This window comes from Cervus canadensis, chromosome 22 (genome assembly GCF_019320065.1).
Source record: "Cervus canadensis isolate Bull #8, Minnesota chromosome 22, ASM1932006v1, whole genome shotgun sequence".
NCBI lineage: Eukaryota > Metazoa > Chordata > Mammalia > Artiodactyla > Cervidae > Cervus > Cervus canadensis.
In genome coordinates this window covers 47251018-47275791 of record NC_057407.1, presented here as the reverse complement: position 1 = coordinate 47275791, position 24774 = coordinate 47251018, and the positions used below count along the sequence as shown (strand labels likewise).

At 48.1% G+C, this 24774-nt stretch overlaps 1 protein-coding gene across 8 annotated transcripts in view; it reads right to left on the bottom strand.

The window, feature by feature from the left end:
• SCN5A (sodium voltage-gated channel alpha subunit 5) overlaps window positions 1-24774 on the bottom strand; it is a 101191-nt gene that overhangs the window by 21243 nt on the left and 55174 nt on the right. For 4 of the 8 annotated variants that reach the window (XM_043442306.1, XM_043442305.1, XM_043442304.1 and 1 more), the window contains 6 exons: window positions 19995-20168; window positions 18335-18691; window positions 13009-13446; window positions 11511-11672; window positions 8689-8809; window positions 7652-7806 (listed from right to left, as the gene is read on the bottom strand). In XM_043442306.1, coding sequence (XP_043298241.1) covers window positions 7652-7806; window positions 8689-8809; window positions 11511-11672; window positions 13009-13446; window positions 18335-18691; window positions 19995-20168 — 1407 coding nt within the window. The remainder of the gene's footprint in view (window positions 1-7651; window positions 7807-8688; window positions 8810-11510; window positions 11673-13008; window positions 13447-18334; window positions 18692-19994; window positions 20169-24774) is intronic. The other 4 variants (XM_043442310.1, XM_043442308.1, XM_043442312.1 and 1 more) reach the window with 2 other exon arrangements.

Sequence of the window (24774 nt, the reverse complement as noted above, 5' to 3'; positions counted from 1 at the left end):
GTGACTGCAGGGCCTCTGAGAGCTACAGCGGTCCAGGGGCCCAGTGCTGTCAGCAGCGCCCGAGGACGCCCCGCCCAGGGAACATGTGGTTAACCTGGTCTATGGAGATGGGACAAAAGGTTGGGATCAGGTCCCCAGATGGAGTTTGGGGATTCTTCAAGATAAAAAGTAGGCTTTTTTTTTCTGATTATAATATATGTCTTTTATAAAAAAACAAAATAATACAGAAATTATAAAAAAGAGAATAAACAACAATAACAACCCCCTCTCAAACAACCCAATCAAAAAATGGGCAGAAGACATAAATAGACATTTCTCCAAAGAAGACATACCACAGGCTAACAAATACTTGAAAAGATGCTCAACATCACTCATTATTCAGTTCAGTTCAGTTCAGTTGCTCAGTTGTGTCCGACTCTTTGCAACTCCATGGATCACAGCACGCCAGGCCTCCCTGTCCATCACCAACTCCAGGAGTCTACTCAAACTCATGTCCATGAAGTTGGTGAAGCCATCCAGCCATCTCATTCTCTGTCATCCCCTTCTCCTCCTGCCCCCAATCCCTCCCAGCATCAGGGTCTTTTCCAATGAGTCAACTCTTTGCATGAGGTGGCCAAAGTATTGGAGTTTCAGCTTTAGCATCAGTCCTTCCAATGAACACCCAGGACTGATCTTTAGGATGGACTGGTTAGAATGCAAATTAAAACTACAATGAGGTACCACCTCACACCAATCAGAATGGCCATCATTAAAAAGTGTACCAATAACAAATGCTGGAGAGAGTATGGAGAAAAGGAAACCCTCCTACACCCTTGGTGGGACCATAAGTTGGTGCAGCCGCTGTGGAGAACAATGCAGAGGTTCCTCAGAAAACTAAAAATAGATCTGTCATAGGATCCAGCAATCCCACTCCCGGGCAAATAGCCAGACAAAACGCTAATCCAAAAAGATAAATGTACCCTCTATGTGTGTAGCAGCACTATTTACAACAGCCCAGACACAGAAACAACCTAAATGTCCAACAGAGGAGCATATAAAAAGATGTGATGCATGTTTACAGTAGGATAGTACTCAGAAAAAGGAATGAAACTGGGTCATCTGTAGAGATGTGGATGGACCCTGCGTCTGTCACACAGAATGAACTAAATCAGAAAAACAAATGTCATATATTAACGATATGTATGGAATCTAGAAAAATGGTGCAGGGCAGTACTATTTGCAGGGCAGTAACAGAGATGCAGATGTAGAGAATGGACATGTGGACAGGTGGTGGTGGGGGTAAGGGAACGGTGGAATGAATTGGGAGACATATATACATATATAGCGTTGACATATATACACTACCATGTGTAAAACAGATAGCCAAAGCAATCTAAGAAAGAAAAACAGCTGGTGCAATCAAGCTGCCTGACTTCAGGCTATATTACAAAGCTACAGTAATCAAAACGGTATGGTACTAACACAAAAATAGGAATATAGATCAATAGAACAATATAGCCCAGAAATAAACTCACACACCTGTGGTCAATTAATCTATGACAAAAGAGGCAATAGTATACAATGGAGAAAAGACAGTCTCTTCCGTAAGTGATGCTGGGAAAACCAGACAGCGACATGTCAAAGAATGAAATTTAGAACATTCTCTAACACCATGCACAAAAATAAACTAAAAATGTATTAAAGACCTAAATGTAGGATCAGATACATTAAAACTCTTAGAGGATAACAGGCTGAACTCTTTTTGACATAAATCATGGCAATATATTTTTGGATCCACCTTTTAGAGTAATGAAAACAAAACAAAAATAAACAAATGGGACCTAATTATACACAAAAGGATTTGCACAGCAAAGGAAACCATAAACAAAGCAAAAAGGCAACCCGCAGGATGGGAGAAAATATTTGCAAACAAAGTGACCAACAAGGGATTCATCTCCAAAATATACAAACAGCTCATGTAGCTCAATACCCAATAAAAAGCCAAACACCCCAAAGGAAAATGGGCAGAAGACTGAAATAGACACTTCCAAAAAAAGCACACAGATGGCCAAAATGCACATGAAAGGCGGCTCCACATCACTAATTATTAGAGTAATGCAAACAGAAACCACAGTGAGGGATCACCTCACACTGGTCAGAAGGGCCATTACCAAAAAGTCTACAAACAATAAATGCTGGAGAGGGTGTAGAGGAAAGGGGACCCTCCTACGCTGTTGGTGGGAATATAAATTGGTACAACAACTATGTATTCAGTATTGAGGTTACTTAAAAAGTAACAGCAGAACTACCACATAATCCAGCAATTCCACTCTTGGGCATATAGCTGAAGAAAACTGTAATTTGAAAAGATGCAAGCACCCCCAACGTTCACTGCAGCACTATTTACAACAGCCAAGACATGGAAACAACCTAAATGTTAAGTGACAGAGGAATACATATATACAATGGAATATTACTTAGCCATAAAAAAGAATAAAGATTCTATTTGCATTATGGATGGACCATGGAGATTATCACAGTAGGTTAAGGCAGAGAAAGACAAATATCATATAATATCACTTAAATGTGGAATCTAAAAAAAAATGATACAAATCAATTATTTACAAAACAGATTCAGACACAAAAAAAGAACTTATGTTGCCAAAGGGAAAGGCGGCGGGGAGGGATAAATTAGGAGTGTGGGATTGACATGTACACACTATTCCATAAAAACAGATAATCAGCAAGAACCAGCTGTAGAGCAGAGGGGACTCTACTCAATGCTCTGTAATAAGCTACATGAGAAGAGAATCTGAAAAAGAATACGGATATATGTACATTTAGAGCTGAATCACTTTGCTGTACATCTGAAACTAACACAACATTGTAAATGAACTATATTCCAATATAAAATAAAAATTTTAAAAAGACTGCAAAAAGTTAAAAACAAAAATAATGAGGTGCACATGTGAAAGAAAGTAAAAGAAAAAAGAAAGCCCTTGCCTATTCCAAAGGCTAGGGAAAAAAAAAGACCTTTCTTTTCTTTCTATTTCTTTCCTTCTTGTTTCATTGTTTTATATCAGAAATTTAAAAATCTAATATATTTTGGTAAGGAGTAAATATCTATTTCAGTATTTTTTGCAGAGTGACTTGTCAAGTGTCCTAACACTTTATTAAAGAACCCACTCTAAATCCACAGGGTAGAAGTGAACACTAGAATCTGCTACTAGAATCTGCACTAGAATCTGGTCCTACTGCTTTCCTGGTCTATTCCTGAATTAGTGTCACACGAATTTTCCTGGTCACTTTTCATAATTTTTAAGATACATTTAAACAATGTTTTGTCAAATTCTCTTTAAAACATTAGAAATTTATTACTGCATTGAGTTCATCAACTGTTTTAGGAACTAATAACAGTCTTTCTGCTCAAGGCTGGAGTATATTTGTAGTATGTTTATCTGTTTGTCTTCCCTTACACTCCAAAGCAAAGTTTAATAGTTTTCTTCATGTATCTATTATACATTGCATGTTATATTTATTCTCAGTTATTTTATGGTTACAATGCCTGGCATCTAAGGACTATTGGAGAAATGTTAATGTTTCTATTACAACAGCAACAATTATTCGTACATTTGTTTTATAACTAGCCATAAAATGTTTTTAATGAGTTTTAAATTTTTCTCTAAGCAATCATTATCTACAAGTAATGATATACTTGTATTATTTTAAACTCATTTTACACTTGATCATATTAACTTCAATTCTTCTATTTTCCTATTTTTATGCTGTATGTTTAGTTTTCTTGATTAACTGCACAGGCTAGTACTTCAAAGTTATTACTAAATAATGAAAAACAGCTAAAAGGTAGTTAAATCATCTTTTTCTTATTCTTGACTTTAATAAAATGTTTCTAGTGCTTTACTACTAATGACGATGTAGAAGTTAACTTGAAATTTTTTCATTAAGTAAAGGAAATCTATTTTATTTCTATTCTTACCAAAGTTTTAAAAATCAAACATTCACTGAGATAATTATATGGCTTTTCATCTTTGTCTGATTCATATAAATAGATTTCCTAAGAGGGCATCCTTCTGACTTTTTAGGATATACCTCGCTGTGACTCATTTAATCTTTTAAATATTTTACTGAATCCTATTTGCATGTATTTTAATATTTTTGCATCACTACTCACAAGTATAGAGTATGAAAACTAGTGTGTTGTTTTACTTTTGGTATACTTAACGTTTTAAAAATCAGCACTGTTAGCTTTCATAAAAATAATTTATAGATTTTCCATCCTTTTTCATACTCCAGAAGATTTTAAAACAGAATTTAAATTATTTTTTTCCTTGAAAGTATGAAAGAATCCACTCTTGGAGATGTAAGAGATTAGATTAGCTAGTGGTTTATTAATCACTTTAATTTTTCAAGGAATCAGCTTTGGAATTATATCAATTTTACTATTTATTTTCTAATTCATTAATTTGTGTTTTTACTTTATTAATTATATCCTTTGCTTTCTTTACAATTATTTTGTTGTTATATTTCTAATTTCTTGAGTTAATAAATTTATTCTTTCTATTTAACAAATAAAATGTTTATGTCTATGAATTTTAGTCATTACAGCTTTGGCTACATCCCACATAAAGTATTAGCAATACTGTTACTTTCCAGTTTCTTCCCCTGCCCCAAGTCAAAGTTTTTTCTCTACCTCTATTTTTCCTTTCTTATTTTTCTAGATATCAGGACAAAACTGGCTGAATCATAATCTTTGATTTATGACACACTGCCATATTTGTTTCATGAATAATTTCTTTACTTATTTACTTCTTATTAATAATATAATGAACACCCATGAACCCTCCATGAAACTATTTTGTTTAATCCAAAGTTTAAGAATACATTTTATGTTTCTACAGGTTTGTTGTTAATCTTTCTATTTTTGCTACATCCAGCAGTTTTCTTATCTGTAATATAGTACCTACCTCACAGGGCTATTATGCGAACTAAATGTATTAATGCTTGTAAAATGTTACAGTAACAGAGCCTAGCACATAGTCAGTACTATTTAAGTGTTAGCTATTATTATTATTCAGTTCAGCTCAGTTCAGTCACTCAGTTGTGTCCAACTCTTTGTGACCCCATGGACTGCAGCATGCCGGGGCTCCCTGTCCGTATTAGGTTAGATCAAATTTATTAACTGTATCTTTTAAGATATCTTATAGTCTTATTCTTTCTATTAATACTTGATTGGCCAAGTACTAAACAAATGAGGTAAAATCTCACTGTATTATTGTACTGTTGCTACTTTTTTTCTGATTTTACTTTATAAAGTGCCCAAGTAAATATATTCATAATAGTTGTGTTTTTCTTATAGGTTGGACCTTCTTTTTTTAGCTCAAGATTTTTACCTTGAGTTCAACCTTGTTTAACATAAATAAAAGCACTCTGATTTTTGTTGTCACTGTTTACACTTTCCTGCTATATCTTATTATTTCACTTTTAATATTTCTGAGTCACAGAGTTTCAGGGTTGTCCTTTGAGAACACACAGCTGTAGTTTTATTTTTTTCTGATCCACTTAAATCCTTTCCTTTTAAAATGATGAATTTTATCCAATTACATTTATTAGTAAAACACATGTCTGATCTTGCCTTTGCCATATTATTTTGTTTCCTGATTTAATGCTTCCTGGTTCCTTCTTTTCTCCCTATCTTTTGCTATAAAATCTGTGTTCTCAAAATAAATTTTTTTCCCTTCAGCAATTTCAAAGTGATACATAGTCTGCTTTCTGTTAAACGAGTTTATAACTTTAAATAACACCTCTCTGACTTATTTTTCTCAATATATCATTGATGTGGGTTTCTGTTTTTTTTTTTTTTTTTAAACAGTGCTTGGCTGTCTACCCTGATGAGATTCACCATTTGCTTGCCAAAACACCTCCTCACTTATGCCAGGCTGAGCTTTTCCTCCACAGCCCAGACTAAATGGCTCTGGCTGCCCTTGTTTGTGGCTGTTTAAAAACAAAACTTGTTAACATATTGTCAAATCCTCCTCTGAAGCCTACAGAGATTTGGCTCTAGCCGATGGTAAAACAGCATGTAGCCTGCAAGCAGCCACTCCAGGCCCACTCTGGAACAGGGGCAGGATAGCACAGAGCGGGCGGGAGGCCCAGAGGTTTAGAAGTGACAGCTGCAGTGTCTCCCCATGGCCTGGCCCCATCGGAGGCAGCATGTGGACTGTGGACTGTGTTAGTTGCTGGGTTGTGTCCGACTCTTTGCGACCCCACGGACTGTAGCCCGCCAGGCTTCTCTGTCCATGGAATTCTCCAGGCAAGAATACTGGAGTGGATTGCCATTCCCTTCTCCAGGGGAACTTCCCAGCCCGGGGATTGAACATGGGTCTCCTACCTCGCAGGCAGATTTTTTACAATTTGAGCTACAGGGAAGTCTCAGAGGCAGCATGAGCTGGAGGCAGACAGCCTGGGATCAGAGTAGCCCTCTCATTCTCCCTGTCTTAAGTCCAAAGCATTCCTTGTTAGTCGCTCATTCATGGGGCCCTCATCTCCCCAACAATATTGGGTTCTTGCTCCTTCTGGGCTAGTGAAGTTTATGTTTCTTCTGCCTTCTTGATCACCCCTCTCCCTGTTCACAAGTACCCTTTACAGCCCTCTCCAGGGCTGTTTCATCTCCTTCTAGAAGGGCTCCGAGACATGAGTAGAGTGCTTGGGAACCGGCTGGGGCATCTCCAGAGGGCCTCGCTGCTCCTCCTGGCCTCACCAAACCTCCCTGTTTTCCACAGTCCGGCTCCATCTGCTTCCTTTAAGGAGTCTTCCTGATTGTTCCAGTTCCCCTGACCTTCCATCACTCTGAGTCATCTACTCCATTCTTGTTCTCCTCTCTTTGGAGCTGATCTCGTCTGACTATCTCAAACCTGCTGAATCTGGTTTCCCCAACTAGACTAGGAGTCCCTGAGGCCAGAGCCAGGGTCTCTTCCTTCTATTGCTCCTCCACGCATCACAGGACCAGTAGATACAAGGAGAGCTTAGTAAAGATCTATTGAACAAATGGAAAGTGAAGACAAAGGACTTGGAATCTGACTCCCTGGGCTCAAATGCCACATCTGCTGCTTGTGAGTGGTGGGGCTTTGGGCAAGTTACTTAATGTTTCTACAAAGGGTTGCTATGGGGATTAAACGTGATAATGTGTGAACTACATAGCTTGGCCTCTAGCCCTAGAAGACATGGAATGAGTGGAGCTACCAGTGTACTATCAGCCTGCATTGTTAACTGCTTTGACCCAGTCTGATGGAGTGTCTGATGCTGTGTGCAGGTGGGTATGTCACCGGGGCTTAGGTGTAGGTAGCTGGTGACCCGAGACCTACACCAGCTGAGCACTGGGATCTGGGAAAATCGCTTCCCTTTGTGGAACAAGGAGGCCTGGACAGATGACCTCTGCCATGATCCCTTTCTGCTCTGACCTCCGTATGTGCTCTGGGCGTTGACAGTTTGTGAGTTGGTCCTCATCTGGGGCCCTGTCGGTGGGGGGGGGTTCATTTTCAGCAGAGGGCTCTGCCCCAGTTTCTAACCTGGCTTTCCAGCTGGAGATCACCTTTCTCTGCCTACCCCTTCTCCTTCATGCCTCCCTGCCCACCCTGTATCCCCAGGAGGGTACCAGCGCGCCACTGCTGAGCAGGATCATGAAGATGATGAACGTCTCGAACCAGCTGTGCTCCACGATGCGGTAGCAGGTCTTGCGCAGCCTCCACCAGACCTTCCCGGGGGCCTGGGTGGTGTCCACAGTACAGCAGGGACAGCGTCGGACACAGCCTGTGGGGGAGGGGGAGGGCTCAGACCCAGCCCGGCACCCGCCAATGCCCACATCTGATAGCAAGAAGCTGGACACTCGAAGGAATGACTGAAGGAGGTTAGCGTGATGGATAATGGGCTGGGCCATGGGGTGGCTGGGGCCGTGGTGCAGGGTGATGACTGCGGGAACCGCCCTCAGGAGGCTACACGCAGCAGGTACTCCGTGGAGAGGGTGGATGGACTAGGCTACCAGTAAGTAGATGAAGGGCCTGGCAGGTCTGGGCCGGGGCAACGCTGGGGTTGGCTTGGGCTCCAGCTTGTCCCGCGCTCACCTGGGCAACTCACCCCCTGGGGGAATGCTCCAGAATCCCCTGGGGTGCTCGGTCCCTGGACTTTCTCCATGTTTGCAGTTTCTGAGCCTTGGGAAGGGCAGACGCCTCACTGACAGTCCCAAAGGGTGTGCCACACGGAGGGCAAACCCTCATTCTATCCCCAGCTGCCCTCCAAATATAGCATGGACTCGTAAAAGCTCCAGATGCTGTCACCAACATGGCCGCATGTCACAGCCACCTTGACTGTTTACAGAGGGCCTACTACCTGCCAAGCGCTGTGCCATAGCCCGCGGGGATGGGGGAATTAGGCCAGCCCCTGCCGCTCTGGGGGCCCCCAGTCATAGTACCACTCCACAAATGCAGCCGACCCACAGCGGTCCAGCCAAACACGTCTGAAGGCACACCTGCCGTAACTCACGTCACGGCATGGGGGGAGGCCCCCAGGGTCTTGAGGAATGGGGAAAGGATAACACGCATGCGGGTCAGAGCGGGATGTGACACAGGAGCTGTGGGTCCCCCTGCCCCTCTGCGCAGGGCTGAGGCTGGGCCGCAGTGCCAGCCGGGGCCGTACCTTCAGTGAAGCAGTCCTCCGGATCTTTGACGTCCTCTCCGAGGTCAGGGATCTGCTCCAGGAGGTCAGCGGTGTTGGTCATATCTGCTGTGCTCCCCTCAGAGTAACTGTCTTCGGGCAGCTGCAGGCAGGATCGTGAGGTGGGTGGGTGAGCGCATGAGTGTGGTCTCTGTAGCAGCCTCCAGCCTGGGGCTCCCAGAGTGGGGGTGCCTAGGCCATCCCCCACGGCACACCTGGGGAATCTGAGCCCAGGGGCGTGGGAGCCTACCACGAAGGTCACCGAGACTGGAACTCAGGGCCCCTGGGTCTGTGATTCTGGGCTGCTGGTGTCTAGGGAAGGGGTGCAGGGGTGGGACAAGGGTTCTGGAAAAACCCCAGGAATGGGGAAGGCATCCAGGTGGAAGTAAAACAGGCATGAGGTGCAACAGGGACACACAGTGGGACATGGACACACAGTGGCAGCCCAGCACACGCGGAGGAAACAGGCAGGCCACACCCAGAGCAGCGTCAGCGCCAGGCTCAGAGGCACACAGAGGCACGGGTCAGACATGCAGCGAACAGGCCAGTGACCTCAGCCCACACTGCTCACTCAGTTCATACGGGCGCGGGTGTGAGGCATACAGCCTAGCGCAAGAAGGTGCTGGAACCGTCCCTGCCTGGCCACGCAGGTTTCTGCTGCCCTGATCCCGCATAATCTGATTATGACAGGTATGTGCAGGTGCCCTTATGAGCATCTCTGGGTGTCATGTGTGGGTACCAGTGTATAGGTGTGCTGTAGTTCTGCCCAGTTTCCCTCCTTGGGCCAGGGCACCTGTCTCCAGCTGCTGCGAATACTGTTTCTCTGACCCCATCTCCAGAAAAGTGTCTTTAGCCAGGGACCTGCCCATCCTTGGAAATAGTTTGGGGGTTACAACCCAAGTCCAGGGTGGCTGACACCCAGTGACTGACTGATATGGGAGAGACCCAGCTGAGGCTGGAATCCAGCCAGCATAACGTCTGGACCTGCTGCTTTTGCCTTATCCTGTTTTTCTCACTTCCTTATGGGTCTCTCCTGAGGGCACCCTCTCAATGAATCATTTGCACAGGAAGCCAGGCTCTGGCTCTGCCTCTGGGAATCCACCTTAATGACAAGTATGGCAGGGAAGAGGGTTCTGGGGAGGAGGGCGGCCTTCATTTGCTTCCGATCACGTCTGCCACACCAAGTTCAGTCCACCTCACGCTGCTCAGGCTCCACTCCACTTTGGGGAGAGCTGTTTTGAGCCTTGACTCTCAAAGCTGCCTTCTTTTCTCTTCCTACCACAACTCAATCCACTGCTGTCTCAGAGTCCTCTTTAACCTTGAGGCTGGCCGTAAGGAGTGAATGGATCCCGGTGAAAATGTAGAGTGCTCCTGGGTGCAGGGCAGTTTCTGTGGCTTTGAGGGTCACGTCCTTACTCCAGGTTCGTTGTGCAGTGCTGAACTGGGAAAGGCACAGTCAAGGGTCTCTGTGAGCCTTCTCTTTTCAGACACTAGGGCTTTCCCACGGGACGACAAGTTTTCAGGATTCCCCGGGCAAGTGAGATCAGGGGTCCTTCTCCTAGGAAAGTCCCAGCCCACCTGGCTGTCTCCTCATTTCCCATGTGACTTGATCTGAAAAGGTGATGAAGGTACCAGACTTGCTCAAAGGTCAGCATTCCAGTACGGGAGCCCCTTCTGTCCGTGACCTTCTGTCCCTCCCATGTCTTCCTGTTCCCCCCTCCTTGGTGTGTGAAACCGTCCAAGAGGACAAGTGTAACCTGCACAGTCAGGGCGATGATTCCACTAGGCCCTTGTACCCTCAAACTGGCCGTGAAAACAAAGCTTCCCATGGGCCCACCCCATGAAAGGAACAAGACAAAGGAGAAATGTCGCCTTGGAGCAAGTCACAGCTGCTAGACAGCAGCCGCAGTCAGGCTGCAGGACAAGGGCCCTGGGCACGGCCTCTGAGCACATGACCTCCACCTTCCTGGGTGCTTGGCGGAGCAGGGGTGGGGTGTAGCCAGTAGTGCCACAGTCCGGTTAGCTCAGGGCCTGCAAGCCCAAATGCTTCTTCCAATGTTTTTTTTTCAAGACAAGCCAGAATGCAGACTTTTTACAGAAAAGCCTCTGGGTTTTAAATGTTGGTCGTTGTTGTTTTGTTATTCAGCAGCTCAGTTGTGTCTGACTCTGCGACCCCATGGACTGCAGCACACCAGGCTTCCCTGTCCTTCACCATCTCCTGGAGCTTGCTCAAACTCATATCCATTGAGTGATGCCATCCAGCCATCTCATCCTCTGTCATCCCCTTCTCCTGCCTTCAATCTTTCCCAGCATCAGGGTCTTTTCCAATGAGTCGGCTCCTCACATCAAGTGGCCAAAGTATTGGTAATGAGCTCAAATTAAAACTCTTTTGTTTCCAGAACAAATTCCTCTGACAGGCCTTGTATTCGCCGCCTCAGCTTCTGTCCAGGTGAGACGCGGCTAGTGGCTCGTGTGTTGAGAGCCTGCGCTCAGAGCTCCCCCAGTCCCCCAGGATGGGCTGACTCATAGGACAGACGTTCACCAAAAGGACCAAAGCACAGGAGCCCAGTGAGGAAGGGGTGAACACGCAGGGGTTTGGGGTTAGTCCTGTGGCATGCTCCTGGGGGGCTGCTTCCTGAATTTCCATGTGGCTCTGGGCCCCAAGCCATCCCTCCCCTGTCAGGATGGGGCCACTCCGCAGACGGGTCTCCCACACTGGCTGTGACGGCGGCTGTGGCCTCCGCCGGCAGCAGCAGGTTGGTGTCCTGGCCTCTCGCGGCTTCGGGGACAAAGGTGTGCGTTACCTCACTGCGCCCTGGGGCCGGGGCCTCTGCTCGCTGCTGCTGCCGCAAGTCTGCCTGAGCCTCACTGGCCTCGGCCCCAGAGGAGGTGGTCTCTGACACCTGGCTCCAGACCCTTGGCTCCGGGAGGGCCTCTGGGCTGCCGGACGCAGGCTGGGATTCCTGCTGAAGAGACCCCCAGCCCGTGAGCTGCCCAGCCAGTGTTTCCAGGATCCTGGCTCTGCTTCACGACTCTCTTCGTGAGGCGTCAGCTCACTGAAGACCCTCCCTCAGGCATTCTAAGGCTGGCGGAAGCTCCTGGGAGGACCAGGCAAAGGGCCTGAGGCTAAACAAAGCCCCTGGCCTGGCTGGCACAAATCTCCCCCTCCTCTCACTTCCTGAAAGGTGTCAGTGGGCCGTGATGTCCAGCTCCCAGGTGCTGGCAGCTCCACTTCGGAAGGACAGGCTTTCCCCAGGAGTTCCCATGGCACCTCAGCTTGCTTGCTTGCTTATAAACACACACACACACATAGACACACACAGGTCTCAGGGCCAACAGGCTCAAGAGAAGGAAAGGAGGAGGACAAGGAGGGGCAGCCGGAATTGCACTCCTATGCTGGAAGCGTCCTGGGGCTAATTCTAAGCCGTGGTTCTGGCAACACCAACCCTTCTCCTCCCCCAACCGACACGGTGGCTGTCCCGCCGCCTGCCTGAAAGGGCAGGAGCTGGCCTCTGGGACAACAGGAAGGCAGGAGTTTGTGGAATCAAGCCTGGAGCCGCAGATCAAATTCCGTGCAGGGGAGCAGCTGCTCTTCTCAGCCAGACCCACCCAGTGCAGGCCCCAAGGAGGTGGCCAGCATGGGCCCAATGAAACCGAGAGACCCAGTCCTCACTGTCAAGGACCTTGGGAGACGCCACCTGAGCTGGGCTCAGGCCGTGAGAACACTGAGGGAGCCGGGGTGGGGGTGGGGTGCGCTGTCCCTTTTGTTCAGACTCCTGTCCTAAGTGTTAAAAATAACAGGTTGGGAGATAAGATAGAGCTGTCTCTGACACCTGCCATCTTAGGGATGCTTATTTTTAAACCTCAGAATGAGCCCTGGGCCTGGGGGGAGGGGAGGGGGCCGTGGTGAGGTCAGGAGGCCGCACTCCCCCACTCACCAAGATATTCCTCCTTGTTAGTCTTGGAGGGGATAAGGTCAGGGTTGGGTCTGGGAGCCAGGGTTCCTGGCTCTGTCCTAGACGTGTGAGGAACTCCTAGCACGTCTGTCTCTCTTGTCGTGCCTTGGTTTCCCTCTCTGAACAACTGGCTGCCCGTGAGCAGCCAGGGGCTGAAAGATAGACAGCAGTCCCTCTGAAGATGCCCTCCTGGGCGGGGCTGGGGAGACAGCATTGAGGGCTGGCTCAGCATGCCTCCAAGAGGCTGGTTCTGGGGGGATGGCCTGAGTTCTCCCTCCAGTGAAGTTGGGCCCCCCCGACAGGAGGTGGCGCTCACGCGCACGAGGGGCGGGGCTTGGGGGCTCACCTGCTTGCTGGACTCTTCCTCTGTGCTCAGGCTGTTCTCATCCTCCTCGGGGTCCTCCGTGTCTGACTCGGCCACGGCGATGGGCACACACACGGGCGCGGCCTCCCCGGACGCGCCCTGACCTGGCCGCTGGCCTTCCTCAAACCGCGTCTCCTTGCGGGCTGGGGGCGCCTTCTCGGCCTCTGGTGGGGGCGGGGGGCTGGAGGTGGCGATGCAGCCCGGCAGCTGGCCCTGGGAGGCGAGGGCCGCGGGCTTCTGAGGCGGCCGCTGCAAGAGCCCGCAGCAGAAGTCCCAGGTGGTCCGCTTGACGAAGCGCAGGCCCCGCTGGATGCGGGCCAGGGCCAGCTGGAGGTTGTTCATCTCCCCGTCGTCGTCGGGGGCTGTGAGGTTGTCGGCGCTGAAGGAGCTGAGCAGTAGAGCCAGGAAGAGGTTTAGGACCTGCGGAGGCAACGCCAAGCCCGGGGCGCTCAGAACGGAGAGCGCTCGAGGAGGGCCGGAGGCAAAGAGTGCCAGGCTCGGACCGGGGCCTCATTCTGAGCACCCACTCCCTTCAGTATAGAGAGCGTGGCTTTAAAAGGAAAGACGAGTTCTCCTCCTGAGGTGGGAGATACACAGACCCTGGACTGAGCAGCTGCGGCTGGTCTCCTGCTGATGCTGTGAGCTGGGAGACCAGCAGGAGCGCTGGGTCCTGACTGGGTGTGTTCTCATGGGGGTCCCCGCCCAACACGCGGGCAGAGAAGGCCCTCGATCTAAGGGAAGGACAGAAGGAGTGAGAATAGGCCAGCTAGACTGCATCTTGGCTGAGAGACGCGTGTCCACACTAGGGACAGATGTGGAGATGACTGGCTAGAAAAAAAATACAATGGAAAACTGCCCGATTTAAGCAACCTAAGCTGCTCCCTCCTAACTTGCCTGTCTGCTCTTCCACACGCACTTTGCTTCTAATAAATGCTTTTATCTTTTTCACAGTCTTGGTCTCTTTGCTGAATCCTCTCTTCAAAGAAGAACCGAGGTCCTTCTTCCAGCTTTTCACCACCAGAATCAACCCCTCCTCCCAAGGGTTCAGATACAGTCTGAATTGAGGGCATTCAGACCCAGGTTTCTTGGGTGTTGGTGCACATTCAATGGGAGAACCGTGGGTTCCTCTGATGTCAAAGCCTTCAGATACTGCCATGCTGTCTTGGGAATAATGGGGGGCCATGTAGTCATGGCCACTAGGGCTTCCCTAGTGGCTCGGCAGTAAAGAACCCGCCTGCGGTGCAGGAGAGAGGGGTTCTATCTCTGGGTTGGGAAGATCCCCTAGAGGAGGACATTGCAACCCACTCCAGTATTCTTGCCTGGAAAGTCCCATGGACAGAGGAGCCTGGAGGGGCTACAGTCCATGGGGTTGCAAAGAGTCAGACATGACTGAAGCAGCTTAGCATGTACACACACAGTCATGGTGAGCACAGGACGGCTCCCTGGGAAGCGGGATCCAAGCTGGGATTACCAGGGAAAAGACAGACTCCCAACCCAGAAGCAACCCAGGGCATCCATTCATCTGCCCACCCATCCATCGCTCCTCTGCTCTTGGGGCCCTCCTGGGAAGGGGCCTGTGCATCTGTTGGTGAAGGAGGGACCGTGATGTGCCTCTGAGTTCCCCACTGAAGCTAGTTCCCCACTCAAACGTCTGGGGGCTCCTGCTGTGGAGCACACTCCACTGGTGTACCCCGATCTTACGATGCTCCCCAGGGGAAGGACATGGGATACCGAGCATAGAAGAGGGCGACGGCAGGAGAAGAGGCCAGGTGGCAGCTCTCGGGACTAACTGCAGGGCCAAGCCACTGAGAGGGGGTTGTCGTGTCCAGGTGGTGAAGGGTGCTTGGGTGGGTGCTGTGTAACACTAGACCACTGGGATGGAGTGGAGAGACCTGGGGCTGGTGCCAGGGGCCAGCCTTGGCTCCAGTGCCCATATGCTGCAGGGAGTCAGGGGAGGCGCTGAGGCCTCAGAGGTGCCAAAAGACACAGACTTACTGTTATGGATCTGAGATCCCTAAGGAGGGGTTGCACAATCCCTCTGTCTTTGGATGGTTCTCAACTACTGCTTGTTGCTAAACCATCCTGCAAGTCTGAAGCTTTAGTTTTGGTTGAAAAAGCAAACTTCTGTTGAGTGACAAGCGACTGGGCTTGGGTCTTGGGGAGGGTAACTGAAGATGGCAGCGGGCTTGTTCCACACAGGGGGCAGACTGGCTCCCGGGCACCACCAGGCCAATGGGCTAGAGAAGCAACCTCCCCCACCTTGGGCTTGTTCTCCCCCCCAGCCACTCCCAGAAGGGAGTCCAGTCGGATGGGGGCCTATAAGCAGGGTGGTGTGTGAAGGTGGACACCCAATCTGAATCCCTCCTGCCCTGGCTTCTTACAAGCCCCTGAGACACACCTGTCAGCAAGCTGGGAAGGAGAATTCTGGCGAAGGCAGTGGGCAAGACTGGCGTGCCAGGTCTCAGAAAGCTGCCTTTGGTTTCAAAAGTAACACTCATTCATGTGGACAGTATGAAAAGGTTAAGAAGTGGTCTCTCCTGTCCTATATCCACAGAGAGATGATCGCTTGTGACACCTGGCAGCCTTTTTTTTTTTTTTTTTTATGTCGTCACTGGGGCGGTGAAGCATGTGATGGGATTCAGAGCTGCTGTCTACACTGACCCCTGGCCAGGCCCCTGGCCTCTGTCCACACTGGCCCAGACCTGACCTGCCTCTGTTCCTGGTAGCCCACCCTGGATACACCCACCACAGCCCTCGCTCACGCCTGGCTTAACACCTGATCACCAGGCGTCTGGGGCCAGGCTGGGGGTGGGGCAGGGGGTGCCTGGGTAGCCTCCTCCGCCCACAGAGTGTGCCAGGGCCTTCCTTGCTGCCGGCTTCGGAAGTTCAGCAGCTTCCGGTGCTTTCCCCGTCAATCACACGCTGCTGCTCCCTGGCCCCTGCCTGATCATCACTTCCCATTTCAATGGCAATCTTGCTTCCACCCACGCCAGGCAGCGGCCCAATTCCTGAGGCGGCCAGGGAGGGGGCCGCGTGGGCTGCGTTTGCTTCCCTCCTCCAGCAGCCTCTAATCTTCTCATCCCCAGGCAGATCCGCTTGGAAATCGCAGGCTGTGTGTGCGTGAGGGCAGCTCAGCCTGGCCCTGGACTGATAGCTCTGTGCACTCACATCTTCCTTGGAACACACAAGAGTCTGGCACCCTGGGGCTGGGCCGGGAGCTGAGTGAGGGGCACCCCGAGTGGCGGCAGCGGGTTTGAAGGGATGGGAGGGGGTTGCGGGGCCAGCCAAAGAAAGAGATGGATTCCATGGGCACTGAGCACCCTGCTTCTCTCTGGGCTCCACCCACTGAGCCCGAGGGAGATGGACCTCAACTCAGCCTGAGCCCACCCTGGCCTGCTTAAGGCACATGGGAGGAGAAAGCAGGCAAGCCTGAGAAGGGCTTTGGAACCTGCAGCCCATGGTACTCACATCACCCAAAACCTCTTTGTGAGCTGCTGCGGAGCCTGCGCTGCCTACACCATGGGCAGTGGGAGCCAGACCCTGCAGCTGTGACGGTGGACCGTGTGTGGTCCCGCTGTACGCCCAGGAAGAAGGCTGCATGTCCGCAGTGGACACTGACTTCTCCCTGAACCACTCACCCCTCTCAACCTTGCTTCTTCCAAAGGCTCCATCTCTGGCATTTAGATTTTGATCTCTCTCAACTATAAAAATTTCCCACGTTGTAAAGACACAAGGCAAGATGCACTCGCCCTGGGACAGACAGGTGACCAAGAGGGCAAAGACCTGGCTCCTTAGGACAGGACGGCAGGGCCTCTCACCACAGCTACCCAGGGTGACATACAAGGCTCCCTCAGGCCCCACCTCACCTGGACCACCACCTGCCTGCACCTATGCTTTGCTTAACCTGCTTCTTCCCTCTCTAGCAGCACTTGTCTTTCAGGTCAGCAGGTCTCCTCTACCAGAAAGGCCTCCTTGATTTCCCTAGCTGAAAGGAATCAGTACCCATGGTCTCCCCCTTAATGGTTCTGATCATTCTGACCAGCTTCATTCAGGCCTGTTTGAACTCTCCACCTGCTCACTCTCTGAAGGTGACGAGCAAAGTCAGGGCCACATTCACCTCTGTATACCCAACAGCATCTGGCACAATATTTTGCATGCACCAGGGGCTCAGCAAATGTTTGTTAAGCTGAATTGAATCAGGTGATAAATCAGATAGTGAATAGCTAATAAAGTAATGAGTAGCTGAGCAAATAATTAATTAATGGATATAAACTGAATACATAAAGAATAAATAGGTAAATAGATGGGTAAATGAATAAATGAGCAAATAAAGAGTGATGTGGATGAATGGATAGCTTAATGAGTGATAACTGGCTGGATAAATGAGTAGATGGATGGGATTGACAAATGAATGAATAGATGAGCGGATTGATAGATGGATGTAGAGATGGATGAATGAGCGGAGGGATAGATGAGTGACTGGAAAGATGGGTGATGGATGAATGAATGGATGGATGCGTGGGTGAGTGAATGGGTGTGTAGATAGATGGACAAATGGATGGGTGAACAGGTGCACGTGTGTGTGAATGAATGGGAATTGATAGATGGATAGCTGATGGATAGATGAATGGGTGGGTAAGTGAATGAGTAGATGGGGTTGATGGGTGGATGGCTGGGTGAGGGGGTGGATAAATGGATAGGCAGATTGGTAACTTAATAGATTGTTAAGAGAGGTAGACAGATGCACGGGTGGGTTATTGATGAGTGGATAGATAGCTAGATAGGTAGAGTAAATGGATGAGTAGAGAGAGGAAAAGAATGAATGGGTAATACATGGATACATACATGGATGGGTAAATGGGTGAATGAATGAGTATTGCTGTTGTTGTTTAGTTGCTAAGTCATGTCTGACTCTTTTGTGACCACATGGACTATAGCCCACCAGGCTCTCTGTCCATGGGATTTCCCAGGCAAGAATACTGGAGTGGGTTGCCATTTCCTTCTCCAGGGGATCTTCCTAACCCAGGGATTGATTGTGTGTCTCCTGCATTGGCATGCAGATTCTTTATCACTGAGCCACCAAGGAAGCCCATGAATGAATGAAGAGGTGGAAGGATGGGTAAATGAGTAGATGGATGGATGACATTGATGGGTGGATGGGTGATTTGATAGAAAACCGACAGAGGGAGTGGATGGATGGAAGGAAGGGTAAGTGAATGGACAGATGGATGATTGGGTGGATGGGTGGCTAGGTAGATGAATGGACGGGTAGGTGAGTGAGTATGAGAGAGGCCTCTGGCCAACTTACCACAAGGTTACCAATGACCATAACAAGCAGGAAGACCAGCAGGCATAGTGACTGCCCAGACACCTCCATGCAGTCCCACATGGTCTCGATCCACTCTCCACAGAGGATGCGGAAGATGATGAGGAAGGCGTGGAAGAAGTCCATCATGTGCCAGCGCGGCAGGAGGCCTGAGTCACTGATGCGGTGCCTCAGCTCTGAGTAGTTCTTGCCGAAGAGCTGCATGCCCACCACAGCGAAGATGAACACGATGATGGCCAGCACCAGCGTCAGGTTGCCCAGCGCGCCCACCGAGTTCCCAATGATCTTGATGAGTGTGTTCAGGGTGGGCCAGGATTTGGCCAGCTTGAAGACCCGAAGCTAGGGAGGGAGGGGTCCTTGTGAGGGCCTCTGGCTCCCACTGCCCATGGACACCCTCATGCCCCTGGCTCCTGCCTGAAAACCCAGGGCTCCCCTGGAGGTCACCAACACCTGTTTCTCCCCTTTCTCCAAGAGCACACACTACTGTTTCTCTCCAGAGCCTGAGGGCAGTTTCACTGGGCTCTGATCTGGGAGTCAGGCCAACAGCTCCAGACTCCTCCCCAACCGCCCCTTCTATTTGTCCCCACACCAGCCTTCTACTCATCTTGGTCTCACTTCCAGGAACCACCCAGTAGATTCTCCCATCATGGAATGTCCCCCTTCCAGAACTTTCCTCATCAGGGGTCCTTCCAAGCAAGCTCAAACCATCCCTGACTTGCCCAGTCAACTCCATATATCCCTCCTCTCAGTCATCATACAGAAAGGTAGCCAGTGCTTAGCAGTTATTGAACACCTGCTGTGCCAGGCCTAATGCTTGGATCAGCTAATTAGGAACTCTAAATAACTACATGAAGATGGCGCTATTATTATCTTATTTGACAGGTGAAGAAGTCAACCTCAGAGGTGGAGTAACTTGTCTAAATCCCTTGGATCTTGGCAGTGGAGTTGGGATTAGAATCCACAGCCTGGGCTTCCTCCTTTGCCCCAACCATTCTGCTTTCCTGGCCCAAGTTGAAGCCACCTCCTCCAGGAAGCCTTCCCTGACCTATTTCCGGCCCCATGCCTGGACCTCTTAGACAGTGTGAACTCAGAGCATGGTCCAGAGACTCATGGCTTTGACATTATCTGAGACCTGCTGAATCCACATTGGAACTTTAGCAAGATCACCAGGCAATTTGTGTGCACAATAAAGTTTCAAAAATGCAGATTTTAAAACCAGCAGGTAGAGCCCCAGGTGAGCTGTCAGGAGACTTGGTTCCACCTGTTACCTGCCATGCGGCTTTGGAAAACCGTCTGGCCCTTCAGTGTTAGTCTCCTCATGTGTAGAATGGGAATGCAGTAACACTAGCTCCTCTCCTGGGATGCTGTGAGGACTAAAGGGAGCATGGTGAACCACAAAGGGCTTTGCAACTCATCAGGATGGATACCACCCCAAATGGCCCTCTGGAGGGAGGGATATCTCCCTCGCCCACCTCTGTGTCTCCCACATTGCCCACACTAGCCTACGCTGTACCTAGCGAACAGCCTCTGGGTGAAGGTATGAAGGATCAGAGCAGGGGTGACTGATGATGGCCTCAGAGAGGACATGCCTCAGTGGCCCCAGGGCCCCACCCACCCATCCCTGCCAGGCCCAGGCGGGTACCAGGCGGAAGGAGCGAAGCACCGACAGGTTGCCCATGCGGGACAGGCCCAGCTCCATGAGGCTGAGGATGACGATGATGCTGTCGAAGATGTTCCAGCCCTGCTGGAAGTAGTAGTAGGGGTCCAAGGCGATGATCTTGAAGGTCATCTCTGCTGTGAAGATCCCTGTGAAGACCTGGGAAGGAGTGGGAATGAGGAGTTCCCAACATTTTAGGCTGGCAAGAACCTCTGGCAGCAGGGTCTCCCTACCTCCTAACTCTTGTTCCAGGAGGGTCCCCCTCCAGGGCTGCCAGCTCTGACTGTGCCCAGAATCCCAGTGGGTGCTTGCTTGGGCCTGGCCCACTTCCTTGAGGACACCTCCAACCCGATGCCTCCAGCCAACTCTGCTGTTTCCCAGACATGACCCACCAGCCTGGGCCTCAAAAACAGCCAAGCCCACTGCCGGCTTGAAAGACTGACAGTTCTGGGAGGCACCTGGGATCAGGGGAGGCTGGGGTGGACCTCGACACCACCCAGCTCCAGACTTGTTCAAGCCCATGTTGCCACAGGAAATTTTCCCGGCTTCACACACACCAAATTCACACATTTCCACAAGCACTCATGCTTCCATGGCTCAGCACCTTTGCCCATGCTGTTCCTACTTCCTCCCTGTCCATGTGATGACTTTTCTCACTGTAACAACAATCAGCCACCATTTCCTGGGCTTGACTATGTGCCTAGAGCTGGGCTAGAATGCTTAGACTAAGTCGTTTCTTTTAACCTGCCTAACAACCTGGCAAGAAAAGTAGCATTAAACCCATTTTACAGGTAAGGAAATTGAGGCACTGAGAGGTTAAGTAATGTGCTTGGAGTCAAGTAGCTCATAAATTTGAGAACCAGGAGAAGAACATTATGGCAACGTTTTTAATAGGGACAAAAGAATGTCCATCACAAGGAAATGGTTAAACTCCTTATGGCTCATCTGTACAGTAGAATATCCCACAAATATTTTTCTTACAGGAAAAAAAAAGATGCTGTAGATGATGTTTAATTGGCATGGAAGGACATTCACAAGGTGTTATGTTTCAAAAGTAAGTCTATAATGCGTACAGAATGATCCCATTATAGACATAAGCCAAAGTTAGAGAGTTTTGTTGTTGTTCACTCACTCAGTTGTGTCCGACTCTTTGCGACCCCATTGACTGCAGCGCGCCAGGCTTCCCTGTCCTTCACCATCTCCCAGAGTTTGCTCAAACTCATGTCCATTGAATCAGTGATGCCCTCCCACCATCTCATTCTCTGTCATCTGCTTCTCTTCCTGCCTTCAATCTTTCCCAGCATCAGGGTCTTTTCCAATGAGTCGGCTCCTCACATCAGGTGGCCAAAGTATTGGAGCTTCTGCTTTAGCATCAGTCCTTCTAATGAATATTCAGGGTTGATTTCCTTTAAGGTTGACTGGTTTGATCTCCTTGCAGTCCAAGGGACTCTCAAGAGTCTTCTCCAGCACCACAGTTTGAAGGCATCAGTTCTTCAGCACGCAGTCTTTTTTATTGTCCAGCTCTCACATCCTTACATGACTATTGGAAAAACCATAGCTTTGACTAGACACACCTTTGTAGGCAAAATATTCCCACTTTCTGGGAAGCCACTATTAGCACTGAGGGCTCTGTGAACCATCTGCTGGGAGTCAGGGGAGGTGGGTGCCCACACTCACAGCCTGTCTGTCAGATCCCAGTGAGCTTGTAAAACATGAAGAGCTGTTTGTATCTCAAGCCCCTGCTGGGGCCTGGAGATCTCAGCAGTCATAATAAATGAGGCCAAAGAGAACAATAACCACTCTCTCATAAGTAGCATCCAGTTGACAACTGTGAACTCTAACTCTTATAAACAGCCTATGGAGTTATTATTCTCCCCATTTTACATATGAGGACACTCAAGGCTCAGAGAGATGCAGAAACTGGCCCAAGATTCCCCCATGGCAGACCCTGCTTTGGAACCCAGGCCTGGCTGCTGTTCTCTGCACATCTTAAACTATCCAGCTTTGCTTCCACACTCTTACAATACCAGCGATGATCCTTGGTCCAATTCATTTCTTGTTGTAAATTTCTGGAAACGGAATTGCACAGTCAACAAGCATTTTTAGAGATTCTGACACATAGGTGCTAAATGATCCTCAGAGATAGGTTTTAACCAATTCCATGAACCACGTGGGAAAACTGTTTTCCTTATAAAGATGCTAATTCCTGTCTCACTCACCTCTCCAGTCCAACAGGACAAAGGCCATTTTTTATTGTTGTTTTGTTGGACATTTCTTCAATTTTTTAAATTTCTCCTTTTGTAAAAGTTACCTCTTTGTATCCTTTACTTATTTTCCTGTTAGGGTGTTTGCCTTTTTTGGGTGTTGTTCATAAATAAATGTACTTTATGCCTTGCAATAAATGCATTGTATACATTGTGATTTTCTTATAATATTGGTGCAAATATAGAAAAACAGACTAGAGCTAAAGAATTAAGAACTCAGAAATAGGAAATGCATATTTGGAGGCTTGATAAATAACAGAGATGACATTTTAAATCAGTAAGAAAAGGACAGACTATTCAGTAAACAATGTTGAGAAGAATGGTTACCTCTATGGAAGAAAATAAGTTTAGATTCCTACCTCACACTATATTAATTAATTAGTTGCAGGGAAATGGATTCAGTACCTAAATAGAATAAAAATTTAAACTTTCTAGAATAAAAATGGGGGGATATATTTAAAATTTGGAGGTTGGGAAGGCTTTCTCTAACAACACAGAAAGTTTGTACCATGAAAGAAAAGACTGCTAAATTTACATATATTAAAATTTATATCTGTATAATAAATGATACAGTAAACAAAGTGAAATCACTACCACAAACTGGAAGTTGAAGTTATGAAAAGTATTTAACTGGAAAGACATGGAATCCAGAATATATACTGAATGTTTACACATCAGTAAGGAGAAGAGGGACAACTCAGTGGCAAAAACACAACCACAAGAATGGATGGAGGAAATGACAGAAGAGGAAATTCAGGTGGTTATAAACAAATAAAACACAGAAGAATGCAAATTAAATCAACATTGAGTTACTATTTCTCACCCATAAGAGAATCAAAAATAAACTGTGTGTTGGCAACGATACGAAACAGTGGGAACTCACACCCTGTAAGAGCATGGATTTGGTACAACCGTTTTAGGGAACAGTTGTACAGTATCTGGTAAGTCACAGCTATGCATACCCTAAGCTGTATCAATGTCAGATATGTATATTCTTAAGAAAGTCTCACATGTCTGTACAAGGAGGCATGTCCAAGGAAGCTTCTTTGCTGCATCGTTAGTCACGGGAAGGGCTTCCCTGGTGGCTCAGATGGTAAAGCTAAGGAGCCTGGTAGGCTAGTCCATGGGGTCACACAGAGTCAGACGCAACTGAGCAACTTCACTTCACTTCTAGAGCAACAAAGCCAAACACCTAACTGAGTCTTGCAGGTATCTATGTGGGCTTCCCTGGGGGCTCAGATGGTCAAGCGTCTGCCTGCAATGCGAGAGACCTGAGTTCAATCCCTGGGTCGGGAAAATCCCCTGGAGAAGGAAATGGCAACCCACTCCACAGAACTACACTGACTCCAAGGTAATCGCTATCATGCGTGTTTCTACAGTTTTGATATGTAGTATTTTTGCCTGGTTTTAAGGTTTATATAAAGGGGCCATGCCATATGTGTTCTTTTTTTTGCAAGTTCCTTTTATTCTTCACATCATGTTTGTGAGATTTATCCATATTGAAAGACATATATGTATTCCTTCTAATTGTGCATAGTGTTTCACTGCATGAAAATACCACAATATATTTTATACATGGGAGGTAAGCTCAGGCTTCCCCGGTAGCTCAGCAATAAAGAATCTGCCTGCAATGTGGGAGATGTGGGTTTGATACCTGGTTCAGGAAGATCCCCTGGAGGAGGACACGGCAACTCACTCCACTATTCTTGCATGGAAAATCCCCATGGACAGAGGAGCCTAGCAGGCTACAGTACATAGGGTCACAGAGAGTCGGACACGACTAAAGCAACTTAGCATGCACGCATGCAGGGTAAACTCCTCACCTAATTCCTAAATTTATCTTGACAGACTTTACTTTTCCATATGAATTATAGGATTGCCTTGTCAAATACCACGGGTAAAAGTATGTTAGGAGTTTTATCAGAATTACACCAAGCATCTAGGTGTAATTTGGTAAGAACTTATATTTCTACAATATTCAGACTTTCCTCCATGAAAATCGCATATTGCTGCACTAAATGAACTGTTTTTCAATGGTTTTATAATTTTTCATATCAAATTTATAATCTTCTGCTATGTTTATTCCTATATCCCTCAGTTTTTATTGCTATTGTGTTAACTCATAAATTCCTCTCTCCAAATGATCACTCATGGTGGCTTGGAGCATAATTAATTTTAATATATTGAGCTGCGATTCATGGGGTCGCAAAGAGTCGGACACGACTGAGCAACTGAACTGAACTGAACTGAACTGAGTCTGTACCTACCAGCATTGTTGAACTCTCTTACTAGTTCTAATATTCTTTCTGTAGATTTTCTTGGATTATTTCTCTAGACGACAACATAATCTAGGAAATAACATTGGATCTGTTTTCTTCCATTCTTTCTTCTTTTTCTTCTCTTACTACACTGATAAGGACTCCAGTATAATTTGGACTGGAAGCAGGGAGACGGGAACAAAGCCAGAGCCGCGGCACAGCCGTGTAAGCTACTAGGGAAAA